Raw genomic sequence first — 21,675 nt, 5'->3', positions numbered from 1 at the left:
GTGATGCCATCCAGCCATCTCATCCTCTGTCGTCCCCTTCTCCTCTTGCCACCAATCCCTCCCAGCATCAGAGTCTTTTCCAATGAGTCAACTCTTCGCATGAGGTGGCCAAAGTACTGGAGTTTCAGCTTCAGCGTCATTCCTTCCAAAGAAATCCCAGGGCTGATCTCCTTCAGAATGGACTAGTTGAATCTCCTTGCAGTCCAAGGGACTCTCAAGAGTCTTCTCCAACACCACAGTGCAAAAGCATCAATTCTTCGGCTCTCAGCCTTCTTCACAGTCTAACTCTCACATCCGTACATGACCACAGGAAAAACCATAGCCTTGACTAGACAAACCTTTGTTGGCAAAGTAATGTCTCTGCTTTTGAATATGCTATCTAGGTTGGTCATAACTTTCCTTCCAAGGAGTAAGCATCTTTTAATTTTATGGCTGCAGTCACCATCTGCAGTGATTTTGGAGCCCAGAGAAATAAAGTCTGACACTGTTTCCACTCTTTCCCCATCTATTTCCCATGAAGTGATGGGACTGGATGCCTTGATCTTCGTTTTCTGAATGTTGAGCTTTAAGCCAACTTTTTCACTCTCCACTTTCACCTTCATCAAGAGGCTTTTGAGTTCCTCTTCACTTTCTGCCATAAGGGTGGTGTCATCTGCATATCTGAGGTTATTGATATTTCTCCCAGCAATCTTGATTCCAGCTTGTGTTTGTTCCAGTCCAGCATTTCTCATGATGTACTCTGCATATAAGTTAAATAAGCAGGGTGACAATATGCAGCCCTGACGTACTCCATTACCTATTTGGAACCAGTCTGTTGTTCCATGTCCAGTTCTAACTGTTGCTTCCTGACCTGCATACAAATTTCTCAAGAGGCAGATCAGGTGGTTTGGTATTCCCATCTCTTTCAGAATTTTCCACAGTTTATTGTGATCCACACAGTCAAAGGCTTTGGCATAGTCAATAAAGCAGAAATAGATGTTTTTCTGGAACTCTTGCTTTTTCCATGATCCAGCAGATGTTGGCAATTTGATCTCTGGTTCCTCTGCCTTTTCTAAAACCAGCTTGAACATCAGGATGTTCACAGTTCACGTATTGCTGAAGCCTGGCTTGGAGAATTTTAAGCATTACTTCACTAGCGTGTGAGATGAGTGCAATTGTGCAGTAGTTTGAGCATTCTTTGGCATTGCCTTTCTTTGGGATTGGAATGAAAACTGACCTTTTCCAGTCCTGTGGTCACTGCTGAGTTTTCCAAATTTGCTGGCATATTGAGTGCAGCACTTTCACAGCATCATCTTTCAGGATTTGGAATAGCTCAACTGGAATTCCATCACCTCCACTAGCTTTGTTTGTAGTGATGCTTGCTAAGGCCCAATTGACTTCACATTCCAGGATGTCTGGCTCTAGGTGAGTGATCACACCATCGTGATTATCTGGGTCGTGAAGATCTTTTTTGTACAGTTCTTCTGTGTATTCTTGCCATCTCTTCTTAATATCTTCTGCTTCTGTTAGGTCCATACCATTTCTGTCCTTTATCGAGCCTATCTTTGCATGAAATGTTCCCTTGGTATCTCTGATTTTCTTGAAGAGATATCCAGTCTTTCCCATCCTGTTGTTTTCCTCTATTTCTTTGCATTGATCGCTGAAGAAGGCTTTCTTATCTCTTCTTGCTATTCTTTGGAACTCTGCATTCAGATGTTTATATCTTTCCTTTTCTCCTTTGCTTTTCACTTCTCTTCTTTTCACAGCTATTTATACGGCCTCCCCAGACAGCCATTTTGCTTTTTTGCATTTCTTTTCCATGGGGATGGTTTTGATCCCTGTCTCCTGTACAGTGTCACGAACCTCATTCCATAGCTCATCAGGCACTCTATCTATCAGATCTAGGCCCTTAAATCTATTTCTCACTTCCACTGTATAATCATAAGGGATTTGATTTAGGTCATACCTGAATGGTCTAGTGGTTTTCCCTACTTTCTTCAATTTCAGTCTGAATTTGGCAATAAGGAGTTAATGGTCTGAGACATAGTCAGCTCCCGGTCTTGTTTTTGCTGACTGTATAGAGCTTCTCCATCTTTGGCTGCAAAGAATATAATCAGTCTGATTTCGGTGCTGATCATCTGGTGATGTCCATGTATAGAGTCTTCTCTTGTGTTGTTGGAAGAGGGTGTTTTTTATGACCAGTGCATTTTCTTGGCAAAACTCTATTAGTCTTTGCCCTGCTTCATTCTGTATTCCAAGGCCAAATTTGCCTGTTACTCCAGGTGTTTCTTGACTTCCTACTTTTGCGTTCCAATCCCCTATAATGAAAAGGACATCTTTTTTGGGTGTTAGTTCTAAAAGGTCTTGTAGGTCTTCATAGAACCGTTCAACTTCAGCTTCTTCAGCATTACTGGTTGGGGCATAGACTTGGATTACTGTGATATTGAATGGTTTGCCTTGGAAACGAACAGAGATCATTCTGTCGTTTTTGAGATTGCATCCAAGTACTGCATTTCGGACTCTTTTGTTGACCATGATGGCTACTCCATTTCTTCTGAGGGATTCCTGCCTGCAGTAGTAGATGTAATGGTCATCTGAGTTAAATTCACCCATTCCAGTCTATTTCAGTTCGCTGATTCCTAGAATGTCGACATTCACTCTTGCCATCTCTTGTTTGACCACTTCCAATCAGGCCTAAATGGATGAGTTCCATTATATCCTTTCACCTTCTTTTCTTTAGTTACTACAAAGCACCCATGACTCCTGGCATCCCCTCATTACGTAGTTTCTCAGCTCCCTGAGGCTCTGGTCCTACCGTGCTCCAGCCCCTGCCTCTGCAGAGCGCCCGAACTATTCCTCAGAGCCCTCAGCGAGTCCATGGTCAGCAAGATGCCCTGCATTCTCAACTTGTCAAGATCTCTGCACCTTTTTACTCTAAAACCTGGCTTGTCACACACACTGTTGTGCCGCTCTCTCGGGGACCATTTATTTTCTCTCTGGTCCCTCAGTCCTGCTGGGTCTGGAGGAGGACGATCGCGTTGTGTTCCTTGATGTCGTTGCTGGATTTGCCCTGGCTTCCTAAGCCCCGCCACCAGGCTCTGTGTCATGTGCTGCTCCTCCCTCTTCGCGGCGATGTCACGGTTCTTGGTGACTTCAGTGTCTTGAGATGATGATCCTTTTGGTGGTACACTGCCTTTTTGTTTTCTGATTGTTCTCTTTGATGATCTTGTCTCCTGCCTCACTTTGGATCTCTCCCCTGTGGCATGCCATCACATTTGTCATCAGGAAGAACACCTACTTCCTAGTCTCAATTACAGGGACCCCACTCTGACCACTGCTTCCTGTGTTTCCAGCTTAGTCTCTGAGAACCTGCCTTGAAAACGTGTTTGTTCTGTTTGGATCCATGGATCTTTCCTGGTTTCATCATTGTTCATCCTGTCTTTGTTTTTATTTTCCTTTACCAGCTTTAATTTCATGTTCTCTCATGGTAATAGTTTCCAAAGCTTTTGACTGCTCCGTCCAGTGGATGTGGTTGGAGGAAACCTGCAGCCCTCTGGTCTCACTTGAGTTTAAACCTACGGTGTCAGGTGTGCACTGTCACTGCCCCCCGCACCCCCCCATCATGTTTCCGCGGGCCAGTCCCTCTCCTACTTTCTAGATGGTTATCTCCTACTTTTCCTTGTTTATCCCCTCAGGGTGATGAACGTTGCTTCCTATTTCACTGAGAAAAAAGAGCCAAGTAGAGGAAAATTGCCCACACTCAGCAGCACTCCTGCCTGTCAGTCCTGCCTGTTGCCAGTCTCCTGCTTTCTTCCTTATACTTGGAGGATCTGTCTGTTTTGATCTAGAGTCGACCTTGCTGTTTGTATGCCATCTCTTACTATTATTTTTGCCTTTTAAAGGACTTCTCTTTCTCTTCTGTATCATATTTTTCCTCTGTCCTTAATCATTCCTGTTAGCAAACAAATGGGCTTCCTTGGTGGCTCAGAAGGTAAAGAATCTGCCTGCAATGCAGGAAACCCAAGTTCGATCCCTGGGTCGGGAAGATCCCCTGGAGAAGGGAATGGTAACCCACTCCAGTATTCTTGCCTGGAGAATCCCATGGACAGAGGAGCCTGGTGGGTGACTGTCCATATCATATCTTCAGTCTTGTTAAGAAAGCCCTTCCTTCTCTCCCATGTCTCTCTCCAGCCACTTCCCTGGATCTCTGCTCCTTTAATGGCAGAACTTCCCGAAGGCTTGTCTGAATGTCTCCGCTTCCTTGTTTCCCCTTCTCTCTTGAACCCCTTCTGCCCAGAGCTTGCTCTGTCACAGCTGTTGGGTCACTGCTCCTGGCAAGGACTTCTGGGAGCCCCAGTGGTTCCATCCAGTGGTCAGGTGTCTTCTTCCTCTGCCTCAGTTTCGGTTCACTTGGTTACCCTTTTTTAAACTTTTTGTTCACTTGAGTCCAGAGTATCCCACTCTGCTGATTGTCTCCCTCACTGCCTACCTGCTCTTCTCGCCTCCTGTGTGAGTTCCTCCACGTGTCCCTGACTCAGATGCTCAAGTGGTTCAGGAGGCCGGCCGTGGACACCCCCCGGACAGCCTCGCTCTCTGACAGCACCTCTAAACCCACACCCCGATCTGCATCTCGAGCCTGGACTCCTTTCCTGAGCTCCAGACCTGTCCTGTCCTTGCATGTCTAAGTGGGTTCTGCTGGGCTTCTCAGCGCCAGTGTGTGTAACTGTGCGTTGTGTGTAACTGTGGGTGCCGGGCCGCATGGCCTCCCCAGGCTGTGGGTCCTTGTCTCACTACACACTATTAGAATCGCTGCTGACCCCTGGTCACTGTCACCATCATATCCTCTCCTCCTGCCTGCAGAGTCTGTTCCCAGTGTGACTGCTGCTCACCACTCAGTCTCACCCTGGGCCAGGCTACCTTGCCCACTTCAGTGTGCCCACACTCAGCAGGCTCAGGGCAGCTCTGACAGCAGAGGGCGATCGTTGCCCTTTCCTGTTTGAGACTGCTAGTGCCCCTGCACGTCCTGAAAACTTTCTTTGTTCCAGTTCCTGTAATAATTACAGCTGTTTTCTAAAAGAAAAGGAGTGGTTATTAAGCCATCAGAGGGAGCTCCATGAATGTGCTTCAGTATTTTGGCTCTCATTTTAGCAAAAAAACACAAAACAACACATTTTCTTTTAGTATGGATGTTTTACATATTTTCTCTTCTTTGTAGATTGTGTTCTGAAAATACCTATGTGATCTCAGAGGAACCCCTTTGGCATTTTTATTTCACAAATATTTGAGCATCTTATATCTGTGACAGTCTGGTGCACTGAGAGATAATTTTTCCCTCCATGTGACTTACCTAAAAGTACATAGGTGTCTTAGTTAAACCTTCTCTTGTTGCAAATGGTTGTATAATCTGGTTTAAAGCTAGTCATGTATAATGAGCTGCTGTTATCACTCAGGTTAATATTTTTAAGATTTTGAGTGTCGTGTTTTCACAGATGTTGAGCCCAGTGCTCGATTTGCTAGGCAAGTGTTAACCTGGGAAACTTGTCAAAATGCAGGGCTCTGTGTCCAGAAATTATGATTCAGCAACTCTTGAGGATACGTGTTTTTTGAAAATAGCTTAATCAAGTTATCACTCACATACTATAATTCATCCATTTAAAGTCTGAAATTAAATTATTTCCAATGGATTTGCAAGAATTGTGCAACCATCCCCATAATCAGTTTTAGAGCACTTCATTGCCTCCCCTCAAATCCTTTTCCATTAGCATTCACTCCCCGTTCTCCACCAAACCCCATAGCCCTGGGCAACCGCTGGGCTAGTCTACTTCTGTCTGTGTGGATTTGCTTGTTCTGAATGTGTCATGTGAATGAAGTCATGCAGTGTGTGGTCTGTTTATTGCCAGGTAATTCTCTTGTGTGGAAGCAGTATGTGTTTTTACAAAGCTTCTAGGTAGCGTCCCCCACTAGTTTAAGTTGTATGTACATAAAACGTACTTTGAAATGTTAACTTTGTAATACCATGAAGAGCATTATCTACAGCTGGTTTTTTTTTCTTGTAGTTTAGTAATAGTGCAGCCAGAAGCAGTCTACTATTTAAAAAGTGGGGATTGCTGTCTATTAGAGGTGGCAGAATCATTTTAGTGAGTGAGGAGCGGGCACTTTTTTTTAAGTAATAGAATGGAAAGTAACAGACTCAGTTAAACATAGTAAAAGTATTTTATGGAATGTATATGTGTGTATTTTTATTGGGTCTGAATGTGAAATATCTTTCTTACTGTGGGTTGCTTTTAGAAAAAGTTTGAAAGCTACTGTTCTTTAAGTATTTCAGTATTATTGTCATCTCATTAACCCTAGTGTTAATGGGGTTAGGTGGTGAGATACATGGTTGGCTTAAGGGGAAAACTGAAATAACTAGCCTAAGTTTGGTTAGGAGTTGGGATCTAATAATACAGTGAGGAGGTGGGATAGTTCTGAGAACCTATTGCTTCTGTCATTTTGTCAGGGAGCAAAGCTACTATTTATTAATAGTCATTGTGTGAGATTTAATACCACTTACCACATTGCTAATGTAACTTTGAGTTAAAACATCTATAAAATGGATATTTTATGATGGTCATTTAATTAAAATGACAAAACACAGTAAAAGAAAATCATTATTCTCCTCTTACCAGTTTATCAACCCATTATCACATAGTTTAAATATCATCATTTTATTGTACTCAAATTAAGTAATGTATTCATTAAATTAATTGCATTTCCTAAGAAGGAAGTTATGTTGAAATTATGTATCATGTTGCTTTTTTTTTTTTAATAAATTTTTATTGGAGTGTAGTTGCTTTACAATGCTGTGTTAGTTTCTGCTGTACAACAAAGTGAATCAACTTTTTGTATGCACTAGTCCCCTTTTTTGGATTTCCTTCCCATTTAGCTCACCACATAATATTGAGGAGAGTTTCCTGTGCTAGACCGTAGCTTCTTACTGTTATCTGTCTTATACATAGTAGTGTGTACATGCTGGAGAAGGACATGGCACCCACTCCAGGGTTCTTGCCTGGAGAATCCTGTGGACAGAGGAGCCTGGAGGGCTGCTGTCCATGGGGTCGCACAGAGTCGGACACGACTGAAGTGACTTAGTATGCATGCATGCCTTGGAGAAGGAAATGCCAGCCCACTCCAGAATTCTTGCCTGGAGAATCCCAGGGACGGTGGAGCCTGGTAGGCTGCCGTCTGTGGGGTCGTACAGAGTCGGACACGACTGAAGCGACTTAGCAGCAGCAGCAGAAGCAACTTAGCAGCAGCAGCAGCAATGTGTACATGTCAACCCCAGTCTCTCAGTTCATCCACCCCTCTCATATTGCTTTCTAAAGTGGGCAGAAATTTTAAATATCTTTTTTTGTTTTAGTGAAAGAAAACTTTTGATCCCTTTCTACTTCTTTTCTGTATGTTGTGAGCTATATAATATATCTTAACAGTGATATGTTGGGATTAATTTTATTAATTTCATATTGATTGTGGATCATATTTTTTTGTATTATTCTGAATTCACTTTTAGAGTTTTAGTGCTTATCTGTTATAGTCATTTTACAAAATTTAGGAAATTGAAGCAGTAAGTGGCAAATGAAAGTAATTTCTTATAACATTGACTTTTGTCAAAATACAGCCACTACTAAAATGGAATTGTTAGTGGAGATACTTTACTGATTTAATCAAATGCTGAGTTATTTTAATAATAATGTAAATGATCACTGAAATAAAGTAACATTTCCTTTCCTTTGAATTGAAGCCTAACAGGTCAATGTTTTTATACAGTGTTTCTTTTTATATATTTTTTCCTAAGGTAGCTGGAAAATTTTAAAACTGATGCATTATACATAACTTAAGAGTTTTCTGTAAATACTTTTAATCTGTTTTTGGTATATTCAGAACTGTACTTTGAATTGTTTGGAAAATTGTCCCTGTAGTAGGCTCAACATTGATCACAAAATTGAGTAGCTAGCACAGGATATAAAAGAAAGAAATCCATGGGTCATTTATACTTACGAGCACACATGCAGAAATCCTTAAAAATGTTTTTAAAAAAAGTTAAGTTAAATCAAGCAATTAAGGAAAAGACTGGCAGATTTAATTATATAAATTACAGACTTCTGTACAGTTTAAGATACAATAAATAGCTGTTCAAAGACAAAACTTACTAAATAGGATACATTTCAGAAGTGGAAAGATAGTTCAGTAGTCGGAAACTGGTTAATTTCACTGTTAGCAGATTAGAAGAAAAAATCATATATAAATTATCTCAGTAGATATTGAAAGTTCAGTAGAATTTAACTCTTTAAAAAAGCTTATTTGGTTGTTTACATTAACCATGTATAACTTTTTGTATGTCCATCATACCTCAATAAAGTAGTTTTAAAAAAAAAATTCAAATTTCTTTGATTCAAGAAATAGAGGTGAAAATTCTTAACTTGACCCAGTTATATATACCAGAAACCTACATCAGGCATTATACATAATGATGAAAAGTTGGAAGCATTTACATTAAAGTTAGGAACAAGACAAGGGTGTTTGTAATGACGCTATTATTTGATGTTTTTCCAGAACCCTAGCCCATGAAATTAAAAAGAGAAAGAAATAAGAAACATAAATATTGGGAGAGATGAGAAAATATAGACATTTACAGATATGATTCCCTACCTAGAAAATCCTAGTGAAGCAGCAGAACACTGTTAATGAATTCAATGATGTGGCCTGATAGAAGTTGAGCATGTGACAGTGAATAATTAGAAAAGGAAATAGACACTCCCTCAGTTACTATAGAATAGCCCTGCTGTGAAAAGTGCAGGATAACTGTGCAAGAAAGGACTCCACATCAGTGGAATGTTATTTATCAATGAAGAAAGCAAATGCAGATAAATAAACATAATAACAAGGGTTATTCTGAAAACAGTGTTGAGCAACAGAAGTGAGATACAAAGGAATATATATTGTATGATTCCGTTTATATAGAACTCAGAACATTTAAAAAAAATAAAACTATATTGTTTAGGAAAAGGTATCCAAGTGGCAAAGCAACAGAGACAAGTCAGGTAGTGATTAGTGAAGTGGGGATGGTGGCTGTCTCTCTTGTGGAAGGACATGTGGAGGTTTTCTGTGTGTTGGCATTATTCTGTTTCTTGACTTGGGTAGTAGTTACTGGGTTTTTCCTTTATTTTTGCTAACCTCTGTGTATCTCCTTTATCTACTTTTTTATAGGTGGCTTTATCATAGTTAAAAAAGAAGATGGATAGATGACATAGAGAATTCCAGAAATTGGAATTTATTATGTGATTAATGTGTATTTGAATTTATTATGTGATTAATGAGGCATTTCAGACCATTGTGGAAAAAGATGTATCAGCCAAGAAATGGCTATGAGATAACTGGATTTTCTGGAGAAAAAAATTAGATTCCCAACTCATTCCATGAACAAAAATTTATTCCAGATAAATCTAAAAATAAAAATTAACTTTAATATTTTAAAATCTAAATTTAAGTTAGATTATATATAACTTCTGAATATAAAAATGAAACTATCCAAGTGGCAGAAGCAAATGAGGTCTGAAGTGTCTTCTTTAGTAAAATAGTTTATGCTGATACCATAAAGGAAAAGACTGGCAGATTTAATTATATAAATTACAGACTTCTGTACAGTTTAAGATACAATAAACAGCTGTTCAAAGACAAAATGTAAAAAAAATCTGCAAATCTGAAATACTCTTTATTTTTCATAATATACAAATAGCCCATAAAATTAGAACAACTATAAAATAAGATGAACAATTAGTGTATTAAAGAAGAAATGTAATTATCTAATATACTGGAAAGTAGTCTTTCCAGATATTAAAAATTTAAGACATTGATAATGCTCATTATTTGTGAGGTTATGAGAAAACAAATTCCTTGATGAGAGTATAAGTTGATGCAGCTTCTTAAGGTGGCAGTTTTTCTCAACACTTAAATTTCATTATTACTTTATGATTCCATTTAGAAATTGCCCTTTCGAAAGAGTTGCATATGATACAAAATGTACCTACAAGAATGTTTCTAACAGTATGGGGAAAAATTAGAACCAACCCAATGTCCTTCCTTCAAGAGTAGTTGAATAAATTAATTATATCCATGGTTTGGCATATCACCATTGTTAAATTGTTTACCACAATGTGGAAATGTCAGGGAACATTGTTAATAGTGAAAAACATTTTCCCATCGTAATACCTTGTTTATTATATTTATGTAAAAAGTATAAAAAGCTAAGACTATGTGTGTATGTATATACACATATATATAGTTATGTGTGTATTCATGTTCATAAAACAGTCTCAGAAAAGATATTTATGAAAATGTTAACAATGGTTATATCTGGAGGTGGGGAGAGAAGTTAAGTGTTAACTCTTATTTCATTTTTTTTTTTTAAGAAAAATTTCTTCAGAGTTGGGCTTTCTAGATGACATTCTGTTTTCATAACGTTAGAGAACTTACAGTTAGCATCTCTACCTGAGTACACTTTTTACTGGATGATTAGGGAAGACCCTTTTTCCATGGTTTCTTTGGATCCCGTGTTTCTCTCTTTTTTGAACAAATAGTGTATTAGACACTTAAGTGGTTCCTTTCTTTTTTTTTTTTTTTTTGAAGGATAATGTATTTTGAAAGAGAGTTATGGCAGTATTGGCTTTACGTTTTTCTTATTTTAAATTTCCATACATTTGAATTTTTCAAATGGATACCTCAAAATCCTTAATCTAATTTGTAGTTTTACTTTCTGTCCAGGCCCGTCAAACCCCAGTGAAGAAAGTGAATCCTGGAGAAGAAAGGAGGAAACTGTTTGAGGTATAAACACATCTGTGTGCTTATTTCACAGCTTTGTAAAACTAATTATGAAAAAAAGAAACAAATTTTATAAAACCTCCAAACCTTTCCTCCTTATTTCTTTCAAACAAATACCTCTAACTTATTTCTGTTTTTAAACCTTCCAGGATATACGTCTACCATCGGTATGCTAACTTTACTAATTAAGCTAGAAAAAGTATTATTTATTATCGATAATTTTTTTTTTTTTAAGGAAGCACCAAGAAAAAGAAGACTGGAATTGACTGAAAAAGAAAAGAAACCTAAGGATCAGGTAGTTATTTCACTGTTATTTTTCTTCTCCGACCAAGTTGGAGATGATAATTGTTTTAAGAGTTCTAAGAAGTTTGTCTTTAAAATTATTGCAGGTTAGTCTGATGAAGGCTGAGCAGGTGAAAAGACAGGAAAAGCAAAGGGTGAGAGGATTGTCCATTTTCCCCAGCACACTCCACCACCTCCCCACACACATGCCCCCCCTTTTTCAAAGGATTACCCTGGTTTCCTTTTTATTACTAAGTATATTTCATGTACTTTATATTAAATGCTTGAAATGGTGTTTTATTTGTTTCTTTCCCCACAAAGTTGGAGAGAATAAATAGGGCCAGGGAACAAGGCTGGAGAAATGTGCTGAGTGCTGGTGGAAGCGGTGAAATGAAGGTAGGTCTTGGGTACCTGTACATGTACACTGCTGCTCTTTAACTCCGGTTTCACCCTGCTCTGTGAAATGTATACACCTGGCTTGTTTCTACTAGAGTTCTTCAGCATCTGTTAGGACTTCTTAGTCTTCCTGCACGTACTTATGTAACTTGTACTGATAATTCATATGTGACAGTTAAAATTGCTTAAAAAGTTTGCTGAGAAGGCTATGATTCACCATTCCTCTGCCATCTTTTTAAAATCACACACCTGGCTGTGTGCTCTAGTCACACAGAGCTGAGGACCAGACTGCAGTCTCCCCACTGCACACAGCTGCTGCAGCTTCGTCCCCACACTTGTGTTCTCTTCACCTGATGGCCCCTGCCCACCCACCCACCCTCCCCACTCCCACTCCCCACTCCAAGCATTTACTTAGATGATCAGTGACCCAGCTAGCCATGGACCTAGATAGGTTAGTTCAGACATTTTCTTTGGGCAGATCCAGACTATATAACCTTGGGTAAGTTATTTCACTTTTCTGAGCCTTAATTTCTTAATTTAAAAAAAAAAAACGAAAAATTTCAAGAGCAGTGCCCAGAGCTCAACTCTCAAGGGCTCACCTGTTAACTTCCTTTTCCCTTCTTTGTTCTGCCAGTCTGAATCTTGCCTTTCCTCTCTTGCACTCACAGCATCCTTTCCAAATCTGTGGTAGGCTGAATTCTAAGGTGGTCCACAAATTCTTGACTCCAGGTATTACACCTAATGCTCTCCCCTCCACTGGAGTGTGGGGAAGACTGAATTTGGAGTGCAGCAGCTGCCTTGGTCAGGCTGTGTCCTATGGCATTGCTGATGCTATATCCACTGCTGTGGTTCCGTCACTGCTTTATTATAAGACTCCCTCATGGCAAGCTGGAAGGTTAGAAGGTCAGGGGGACAGCTGCTGGCCTGGAAGAAAGCCCTTGTTCACATGGCAAGAAAGTGTAGGCATTCTCTGGGAGATCATCTGCTGGCTCTCTGACCGACAGTCAGCAAGAACGTGGTAAACTTAGCCATGACAGCACAAGGAGGTAAATTCTGCCAGGAACCAGTGAGCTCGGAAGAGGTTCCTGAGCCTCAAATGAGAATTGCAGCCCTGGCTGACACCTTGGTTTCTGCCTGGTAAGACCCTGAGCAGGGTTCTTATTCCTCTGTATTGTAATTTTTAATTCACATAATCCAATCAACTATTACTTAAGGTCTTTAAACTGTGACTTCCTGGGACCCATCTCAATAAACTTGATGTTTAGGCACCAATTAGATATTTATTAAGTAGAATTGATTACCATTCTCACTTGTTTCTTTTTCCCTAAAATTTATGATTTGAATAAAAGTTTCTCTGTTTTATGTAGACATGGGCTTCCCTGGTGGCTCAGATGATACTATATAATAATCGTACACATTCATTTTTTACTGCTGTGCGATAAATGACCACAGACTCCATGGCTTAAGGCACAGCAATGTGCCTTAAGTTGTCTCAGGTGTGTGGACATGGATAGTGGATCCCCTGCTCAGGGTCTTACCAGGCAGAAACCAAGGGGTCAGCCAGGGCTACAATTCTCATCTGAGAATCTGCCTGCAATGCAGGAGATCCAGGTTCTGTCCGTGGGTCAGGAAGATCCTCTGGAGAAGAGAATGGCAACCCACTCCAGTATTTTTGCCTGGAGAACTCCATGGACAGAGGAGCCTGGCGGGCTACAGTCCATGGGGTGGCAAAAAGTCCGACATGACTGAGTGACTAACACACACACATTTTTTTACTGTACTATCCACTGTACTGTGACATTGAACTTACTACCCTCTGAATGATAAGGAAGTATCAGATTTGGCCCATTCTGAAATAACTAACCCGTATCTTCTAAGATCTGAGAATAAAAACTTACCAGGATACAGGCCCTGAGATCTGGTCAAGTATTTTATATCAAGTTCATGATTAGTGTTTAGAATTTGGTCATGTTTTTCCTCTCCCTTTGCATATGTCTTCTTTATGCAAGAAAGCATCTTTTTTCCTATGATGTTTAAAGCTGTATTTAATCCTAAAGTCCAGTTTTATTAATGTTTGATAATAATTAGTGTTAGATATTATGTGCTTATTAAGTTTCTGCTTTGCTTTGTAAACTTCTATTCTGATTTCTGTGAGGATTAGTAAAACTATTTTCCATGACATAAAGCAAATTCAGTGCTAGTTTCTGTACTTATTCCGCATGAGGTTTGTAACAGTTAACTTCTTGGGCTGTTTGATTTCTGTACTATTGATAAGTACCTGGAAGCTCAGTAAAATTTGAATTGAGTTAAGGAGATTCCCCAAAATAAAGATGAAACAAAAATAAACATGAAGGGAAATATTTCAGAGTTCATACTATTATTATATACTTCTAAATATTAAGACATTTTGCACAGTATAAATAACCAACTGTTTTTGATTACTTAGTGTCTGCAAAATCTAGGACTTACCTGCTTTATCCATTTTTTTCCTTTGGTTCTTCTGATAGGTATTTTTTCCTCTTTTTAAAATTGCAGTTGATTTGCAAGGCTTTATCCGTTCTTTATCTATCTTTTATAAATCTGTGTTCTTAGAAAAATTATGAAATATTCTTTGTATAGTTTGATTACATAGATAACCATGACATGTAAGAGACATTCTGTTGTTTGACACTATGTTGGACTACTACTCAGTAATGAGAAGGAATAGTCTATTAATACATGCATTGACATGGGTCAGTCAAAAATGTACTGAGTGAAAGAAGCCAAGCACAAGAGTGCATATTGTGTGATTCTATTTATATGAAATGGTAGGAAATGGCAAACCCAGTCTCTGTGACAAACAGATCAGTGTTTCCTGGAATGAGGGGCCTTGGATCCAAGTGAGAAACAGGGAACTTTTCTGGGTGATGAATATGCTTTCACTTGTGGTAGAGGTTCCATGGGTGTCTGTGTTTATTAAAACATCAGTCCATGCTTATAATTGGTGACTATAAAGTGAAAGTGAAGTCGCTCAGTCGTGTCCGACTTCTTGCAACCCCATGGACAGTAGCCTACCAGGCTCCGCAGTCCATGGCATTTTCCAGGCAAGAATACTGGAGTGGGCTGCCATTTCCTTCTCCAGGGGATCTTCCCAACCCAGGGATTGAACCCGGGTCTCCTGCATTGCACACAGACGCTTTACCGTCTGAGCCATCAGGGAAGCCTGGTGACTATAAAGTGATGTTTAAAAGATTCCATTGTTTCAGTATTCCAGTACAGTGTTTTCAGCATTATTTTGAGTATAGATATCTTCAGAAGTGAAGTCGCTCAGTCGTGTCTGACTCTTTGCAACCCTATGGACTGTAGCCTACCAGGCTTCTTCGTCCATGGGATTTTCCAGCAAGAGTACTGGAGTAGGTTGCCATTTCCTTCTCCAGGGGATCTTCCCGACCCAGGGATTGAACCCAGGTCTCCCACAATATAGGCAGATGCTTTACCTAGGCAGATATCCTAAAAGATATGTGTATATACATTATTTTTGCTGAACAGAAACCTTGAACCTCAAAGTTAAGGTGATACTAGTGCCAGACACTAAACTCCCAGGATATAGGAGCTGTGACCACCTTTTTTTTTTTTAATAATAATTTTTTTTTTAAAGCACCTCAGCAGACACAAGATCTGCTGGCACATTTTAAAAATAATTTTTATTATATTTTGACTGCGGCATAGGGCATACAGGATCTTCATTCCCCAACTAGGGATCAAACCTGTGCCCCCCTGCACAGGGTCTTAACCACTGCTCTGCCGGGGAAGTCCCTGTGACCACCACTTAGCAAAATTCTGATTCAGGAAATCTTGCCTTGAGATGCAGGTTTGAAAATGTGTATGAAGATCACCTTGATGGAGTTTCCTGGCTAATTAAGTATCTTCCTTGTTTCTAACAACCTTCATTTCTTGCTTTTCAAGCTTCTTGAATCAGTTATCTGTATTTATCTTGAGCTAATTTTTAAAAATCTAGGCTTCTTATAATATTGTATGTAGCTTCCTTTGTCCAGATGTTAACACAAATTTTACCTCATTGGGTACTGAGATGTCTTTTGTTTGGTGCTTGTATTTTTCTTAGCCCGACTTCCCCATTAGGATGTCATCACCTGAGAGCTCCTCCCCATCTCCTGTCAGTGTTCTGGCTTCTGCTCTCATCTGAGTTTGAGCACATCCCCTCCACTTGAGTCACATCCGTTTGTCTTCCTTTCGGTGCTGTTGGCCTTGCGTTTGAGGGTCCTAATTTCCTCTTCACCTTGTAGTTCTTGCACTCTGAGCCTCTGTATCATTGTGCGCTTACTCAGCTCTCATCTTTCTACCTGTTTTCCGAGAGTTTTCCATGTGCTGAGGCTGCATCCTACACCTTCGCCCTCATCCTGTGTTACCCCCACAGAGAACCAGTTCCCTGTAATGCTGGCTTTTTCTCTGATTGCCTTTCTTTACTCACAGGCTGCTTGGCTTGGCATCAGTGCAGCAGCCTTCCGCTCAGTTTCTCTGCCTTGTTCTCTCTCTTATTCTTGTTTCTCCTATGTAATTTGACTTACCTGCTTAAAAACGGTCTTAGTGCACTTTTCCTGCTATAAAGTGTATCTGTGCTTTCTGTTATTGATTATGTGAACTCACACACCCTGGTCAGTCAGTTACCTGTAGTGACCTTTTCTGACCAAGTGTAATTAATACTCCCTGTTTGCCTTCCTCATAGTTACCTTCGTCTTCATATGTCCTTTATCTCCCTACTGCCAACATCTAAATGTATACCTTCTGTTGCTTTTTTTTTTTAACTTTAATACCATGGATCATATTTAATCATTTAATCTATCTGTGTTACCTTGTGTTAAAGGCTGGGTTGAGTGTTTTTCTCCAGTGACTTTTTTATGGGTATTTTTATTTCTCTTTTTTTTCTGTTTTGTAAATTTACTCAGTACTTACTACTGTGGCGAGGGTCTGTTGCCATTCATTTGGAAATGAAATGTTTTTCTAGCTTTATACTTTGTTTCCCAGTTTGTTTGTAAAATGCTTAAGGATGGATATATTGTTTAGCTTCTTTTAATTACACTTAGAGTGTATTCCAGTGGTGTTTATATCTTCATTGCTTGTTGAATTGGATTTGAAGTATGTTAATTGCTGTATGTTTTGTTAGGTATAATTTTGAGTGTTAAAAAAGCAGGCTCTGTTTTACGTATAAACTATACATATTTAACCTTAATAGGATGGGATCACATAAAATATATAAGAAACTTGTTGCAAAACTTAAGACTAGTTTTTTTCCCCACAGTTACATTCATTTAGTGATATTTTATGTTTTTGTTATATTGAATTGTGCTTTACTGTTAGTAACAAGGTATACTATTTTTGATTGTTAATGGTTATAATAGGAAAACATTTTTCTCTAGGCTCTGTGTTTATTAGTATGTTAAATTAGATAATTTGCTTTGTAAGAGGCAAGTGTTGAGGTTCACTTTTTTCTTTTGAAGGTAGTAGAGACCTTTGAGGTCTTGTGAGATAAGCATGTGAGAGCTTTCTGTTTGATTCCTAGGCTCCCTTTTTGGGCAGTGGAGGGGCCATGGCTCCATCATCTTTTTCCTCTCGAGGACAGTATGAACATTATCACGCTATTTTTGATCAAATGCAGCAACGAAGAGCAGAAGATAATGAAGCTAAATGGAAAGGAGAAATACATGGCCAGAGGCTTCCAGAAAGGTATGGCTGTTCTGCAGAAGTCACTGTGCTTTGCTTTAGAGGGAGTAGTGGAAGTCATGTTGTATATTTATTGACAGAGGAGTCCCACCTGGAGTACATCTAGGATTTCCCAAAGGGCTACAGATCACCACCAACCCTCTGATGCTGATGCTCTCGGAAAACTTGAAAAGGTTTAAAGGTGGTGTCTAAACAAGTCAGTATCAACGTGTTGGAGTGTGATGATCCACAAATTCACCCTTTGGTATAATTTTGTCTTTTGTTGTGTACAGCCGAATAACACCACTTCCTGGCTGTTTTCTCCATTATACATAGACTGTCTTTTGCCATCTGAATACAGTCATTTTCTTCTGTGCAAATTTGGCCCTTGACTACATGTGACAAACATGTAGCTCTTCACTTAGGCCTAATTTATGGCTTATATATGTTATAGCTTATTTATGTTATAGGCTGAACATACTATTTAAAGGAACCTGATAACTTTGAACCAGCATATGGTTGTAATAACTTTATCTATGTGCTTTAAATAAATCAGAATATATTTAAAATGGAATTGCATTCTATGCAGAACTCCAAAGCATGTTTTGAGTCTTCCTTTTCCACATCACTTAGAACCCCACTTTTCTCATGGTCATTTCCTCTTCACTTTCATCTCTGATTGATGACTCACTGTGATCCTGTTGGCTAGGTTTTTCCTTTTTCTCCATAAAATTAATTTAATCTGGTGGCACTCAAGTTTTAATTTGTATGCTGCTGCTAAGTCACTTCGGTCGTGTCCGACTCTGTGCAACCCCATAGACGGCAGCCCACCAGGCTCCCCCGTTCCTTTTTAAAAAAGTATGCATATTTCAATTTTTTAGATTTTCTTCTATAAAAATACTCTGGTAAAGGAAGAACATATCATTTTATGAAAATTTAATTTGTCATTTTTACAAAGAATTTTTTTGTGATAAAAATCTTTATGGTTCTCCCAGTTATAAAAGATTATTAAAAGGTAATTGAGCAGAGGTAAATAACTGAGGTTCATATAAATTAATATTATGAATTATGTACCATAGGCTGAAGTATTAAGCTAGTTGTAAATACTTCACATTTTTTGAGAAAAGAGTGCTACAGACTTACACATGTGCATATTTTTTATGAAATAGTAATGAAGATTTGGTGTGAGGTTTTTATCCTGGGGTATTATTGGTCTTTCTAGTATATAATTTGTATGGCTTTGTTTTAATTTTAATCAAATCTCCTAAAATACATGTGTATAATATAAAAGAAAATAGGGAAAGTTGTGTTATGCTTCTTCACACTGTTCATCTTCCAGCACATTTGTTGATTCTTCACAGTTCGAGTGGCAAGCAAGGGACTGGATTGTTGCATTTGCATCAGGCTCCCATATAGTCGGACACGACTGAAGCAACTTAGCAGCAGCAGCAGCAGCCCATATAACCTTGAAATATTTACATATATTTACACTTGAGTTTCAAGTTGTGTTCAATGGCTGTGTATCTCAGTTACTTCTGCCTCTGGAACACAGCTTCCATTCAGTCTTTGTTTGAGTTTCATTATTTTAATTTTCAGCTTTTAAACCATTTGTGGCTGTGGAGATCCTCTGTCATTTCCTTTTTGCCAGCTTTGGTGGGCTTAGCATTACTCAGACACATGGTATACATTCTCTTACATTGCTTTGAACCTGTTTTTATAGATGATAGATATTATTTATTGAACACTTACTGTGAATCAAGTTATATTTATTCATCACAGCATCCTTTTAATTACGTATTACTCTTTTAATCAAAATGAAGAAACTAGGACCTGCAGAGATTTGAAACTTGAAACTAAATAGTGGATGCTTTAATGATTATCCATGATCTCAAATACTGAATGAACTTTTGTGTATACTCATTGAATTTCATTTTATTTTTTTCTGAGAACATGAAAGAATTGGTAAAAAACTGGAGGTCATCAAGTATCATATAATTTTCAAGAGGCAGATTCTATAAATTAGACTAGCTTTCTCCATATTGATTATAGGCAAGACTACAAATAGAGCCTGCAAACATCCTAAAAGGAAACAGTCATCACCACAGTGCAGTATAAATTCACAGAGAATAGATTCTGTCAGATACAGCTTTTATTTCTTCTTAGATTTATAGACTGGAACTGTAGTTCTCAAACTGTACTGGGCAACCTGTAGCATCACAGTGGCTTGGATATTTCTCAGTTTTGAGGAACACACAGCTGTATCTGTCAAAGTGTAGAGCATAGCGTTAGCAGCTTTGACCTAACTAGTCATTGACTGGAACTGCTAGGTATTTCTGTTGGCCTAGAGGCATTGTGAAAATTTTACTTGGATACCTAGTAGAGTATACAAACTTCATTAGGATACATCTTTTAATTTCATGCAGCCATGAAATTAAAAGATGCTTGTCCCTTGAAAGAAAAGCTTTGACTAACCTAGACAGCGTATTAAAAAGCAGAGACATTACTTTGCCAACAAAGGTCCATCTAGTCAAAGCTGTGGTTTTTCCAGTAGTCGTGTATGGATATGAGAGTTGAACCATAAGGAAGGCTGAGTGATGAAGAATTGATGCTTTTGAACTGTGGTGTTGGAGAAGACTCTTGAGAATCCCTTGGACTGCAAGGAGATCAAACCATTCAATCCTAAAGGAAATCAATTCTGAATATTCTTTGGAAGGACTGATGCTGAAGCTCCAATACTTTGGCCACCTGATGCGAAGAGCCGACTCAATGGAAAAGACCCTGATGATGGGAAAGATTGAAGGCGGGAGGAGAAGGGGACAATAGAGGATAAGATGGTTGGATGGCATCAACAACTCAATGGACATGAGTTTGAGGAGGCACCGAGAGATGGTGAAGCACAGGGAAGCCTGGTGTGCTGCGGTCCGTGGGGTTGCAAAGAGTTGGACATGACTAAACGACTGAACAACAACAAGGATACGGTCGCCGGGGCGTCTCAATGTAGACATTGTAAGGTGAAGAAATATAAATAAAGGTTGTTAGGTACATTAGTCATTGGTTAAGGAATTATATTCAGAGGATGCTGGTTAATAGTTTGATGTTGTCCAAACTTAGAACGTTTTAGAAGCACGTCCTCTTGAAAGTTTTCATTTTTAAGGAGGACATAGAAAAAGTACTCACAGGATATAATTATCATATTTCCAGAAGACATGAAGTGAGATAAATAGTAAATATGTTGTATGTCTCCTCCAGTTCGAATATTATGATTCTTTTGGCTTGAACTTTGTTGTATCATTGACATTACAGAGCATTTTCTCCACACTGTCCTCACTTTCATTTTTATAATTTGTATGTCATTGGCCTACCTGGTCAGTTCTTTTCCCTGACCAAACTGAATCAGCAAACTGAAATCTGTAGTCCTCTAAGACTCATTCATATTATCTTTCTCATATTTTTGATAGCCTGTATTTGCTTCTTCCTTCTTTATCGTGTTATTTTTCTTCTTCTCATTTTATCAGTTACTTTGGCTAGTCTAACTTTGCTTATATCCTTGTCTTAATAACACACCTCCTGCATTAGCTTTAGACTTTAATCTTTACAGCAATCTTAGTTTCACAACAAAACTGAGGGTGGTACTCGCTTCTGCAGCACATATACTAAAATTGGAACGATACAGAGAAGATTAGCATGGCCCCTGCACAAGGATGACATGCAAATTCGTGAAGCGTTCCATATTTTTGTGCTGGGAAAACTGGTCAACCACTTGTAAAAGAATGAAACTAGAACACTTTCTAACACCATACACAAAAATAAACTCAAAATGGATTAAAGATCTAAACATAAGACCAGAAACTATAAAACTCCTAGAGGAGAACATAGGCAAAACACTCTCCGACATACATCACAGCAGGATCCTCTATGACCCACCTCCCAGAATATTGGAAATAAAAGCAAAAATAAACAAATGGGACCTAATTAAACTTAAAAGCTCCTGCACAACAAAGGAAACTATAAGCAAGGTGAAAAGACAGCCTTCAGAATGCGAGAAAATAATAGCAAATGAAGCAACTGACAAACAACTAATCTCAAAAATATACAAGCAACTCCTACAGCTTAATTCCAGAAAAATAAATGACCCAATCAAAAAATGGGCCAAAGAACTAAATAGACATTTCTCCAAAGAAGACATACAGATGGCTAACAAACACATGAAAAGATGCTCAACATCACTCATTATCAGAGAAATGCAAATCAAAACCACTATGAGGTACCGTTTCACACCAGTCAGAATGACTGTGATCCAAAAGTCTACAAGCAATAAATGCTGGAGAGGGTGTGGAGAAAAGGGAACCCTCTTACACTGTTGGTGGGAATGCAAACTAGTACAGCCACTATGGAGAACAGTGTGGAGATTCCTTAAAAAACTGGAAATAGAACTGCCTTATGATCAGCAATTCCACTGCTGGG

At 38.8% G+C, this 21,675-nt stretch overlaps 1 protein-coding gene and 1 non-coding gene across 7 annotated transcripts in view; both read left to right on the top strand.

The window, feature by feature from the left end:
- NEK1 (NIMA related kinase 1) overlaps positions 1-21,675 on the top strand; it is a 130,696-nt gene that overhangs the window by 30,262 nt on the left and 78,759 nt on the right. For 4 of the 6 annotated variants that reach the window (XM_045164970.1, XM_045164972.1, XM_045164973.1 and 1 more), the window contains 5 exons: positions 10,780-10,839; positions 11,072-11,131; positions 11,226-11,273; positions 11,440-11,514; positions 17,072-17,235. In XM_045164970.1, the coding sequence (XP_045020905.1) occupies positions 10,780-10,839; positions 11,072-11,131; positions 11,226-11,273; positions 11,440-11,514; positions 17,072-17,235 (407 nt within the window). Of the gene's footprint in view, positions 1-10,779; positions 10,840-11,071; positions 11,132-11,225; positions 11,274-11,439; positions 11,515-17,071; positions 17,236-17,312; positions 17,781-21,675 lie in introns of those variants that run through there. The other 2 variants (XM_045164975.1, XM_045164971.1) reach the window with 2 other exon arrangements.
- Positions 20,841-20,947, top strand: LOC123465621. The gene has a single exon (XR_006640896.1). It is a non-coding gene; the product is annotated as a U6 spliceosomal RNA (small nuclear RNA).

Source organism: Bubalus bubalis, chromosome 3 (assembly GCF_019923935.1).
Source record: "Bubalus bubalis isolate 160015118507 breed Murrah chromosome 3, NDDB_SH_1, whole genome shotgun sequence".
NCBI lineage: Eukaryota > Metazoa > Chordata > Mammalia > Artiodactyla > Bovidae > Bubalus > Bubalus bubalis.
This window is presented reverse-complemented; position numbering and strand designations above follow the sequence as displayed.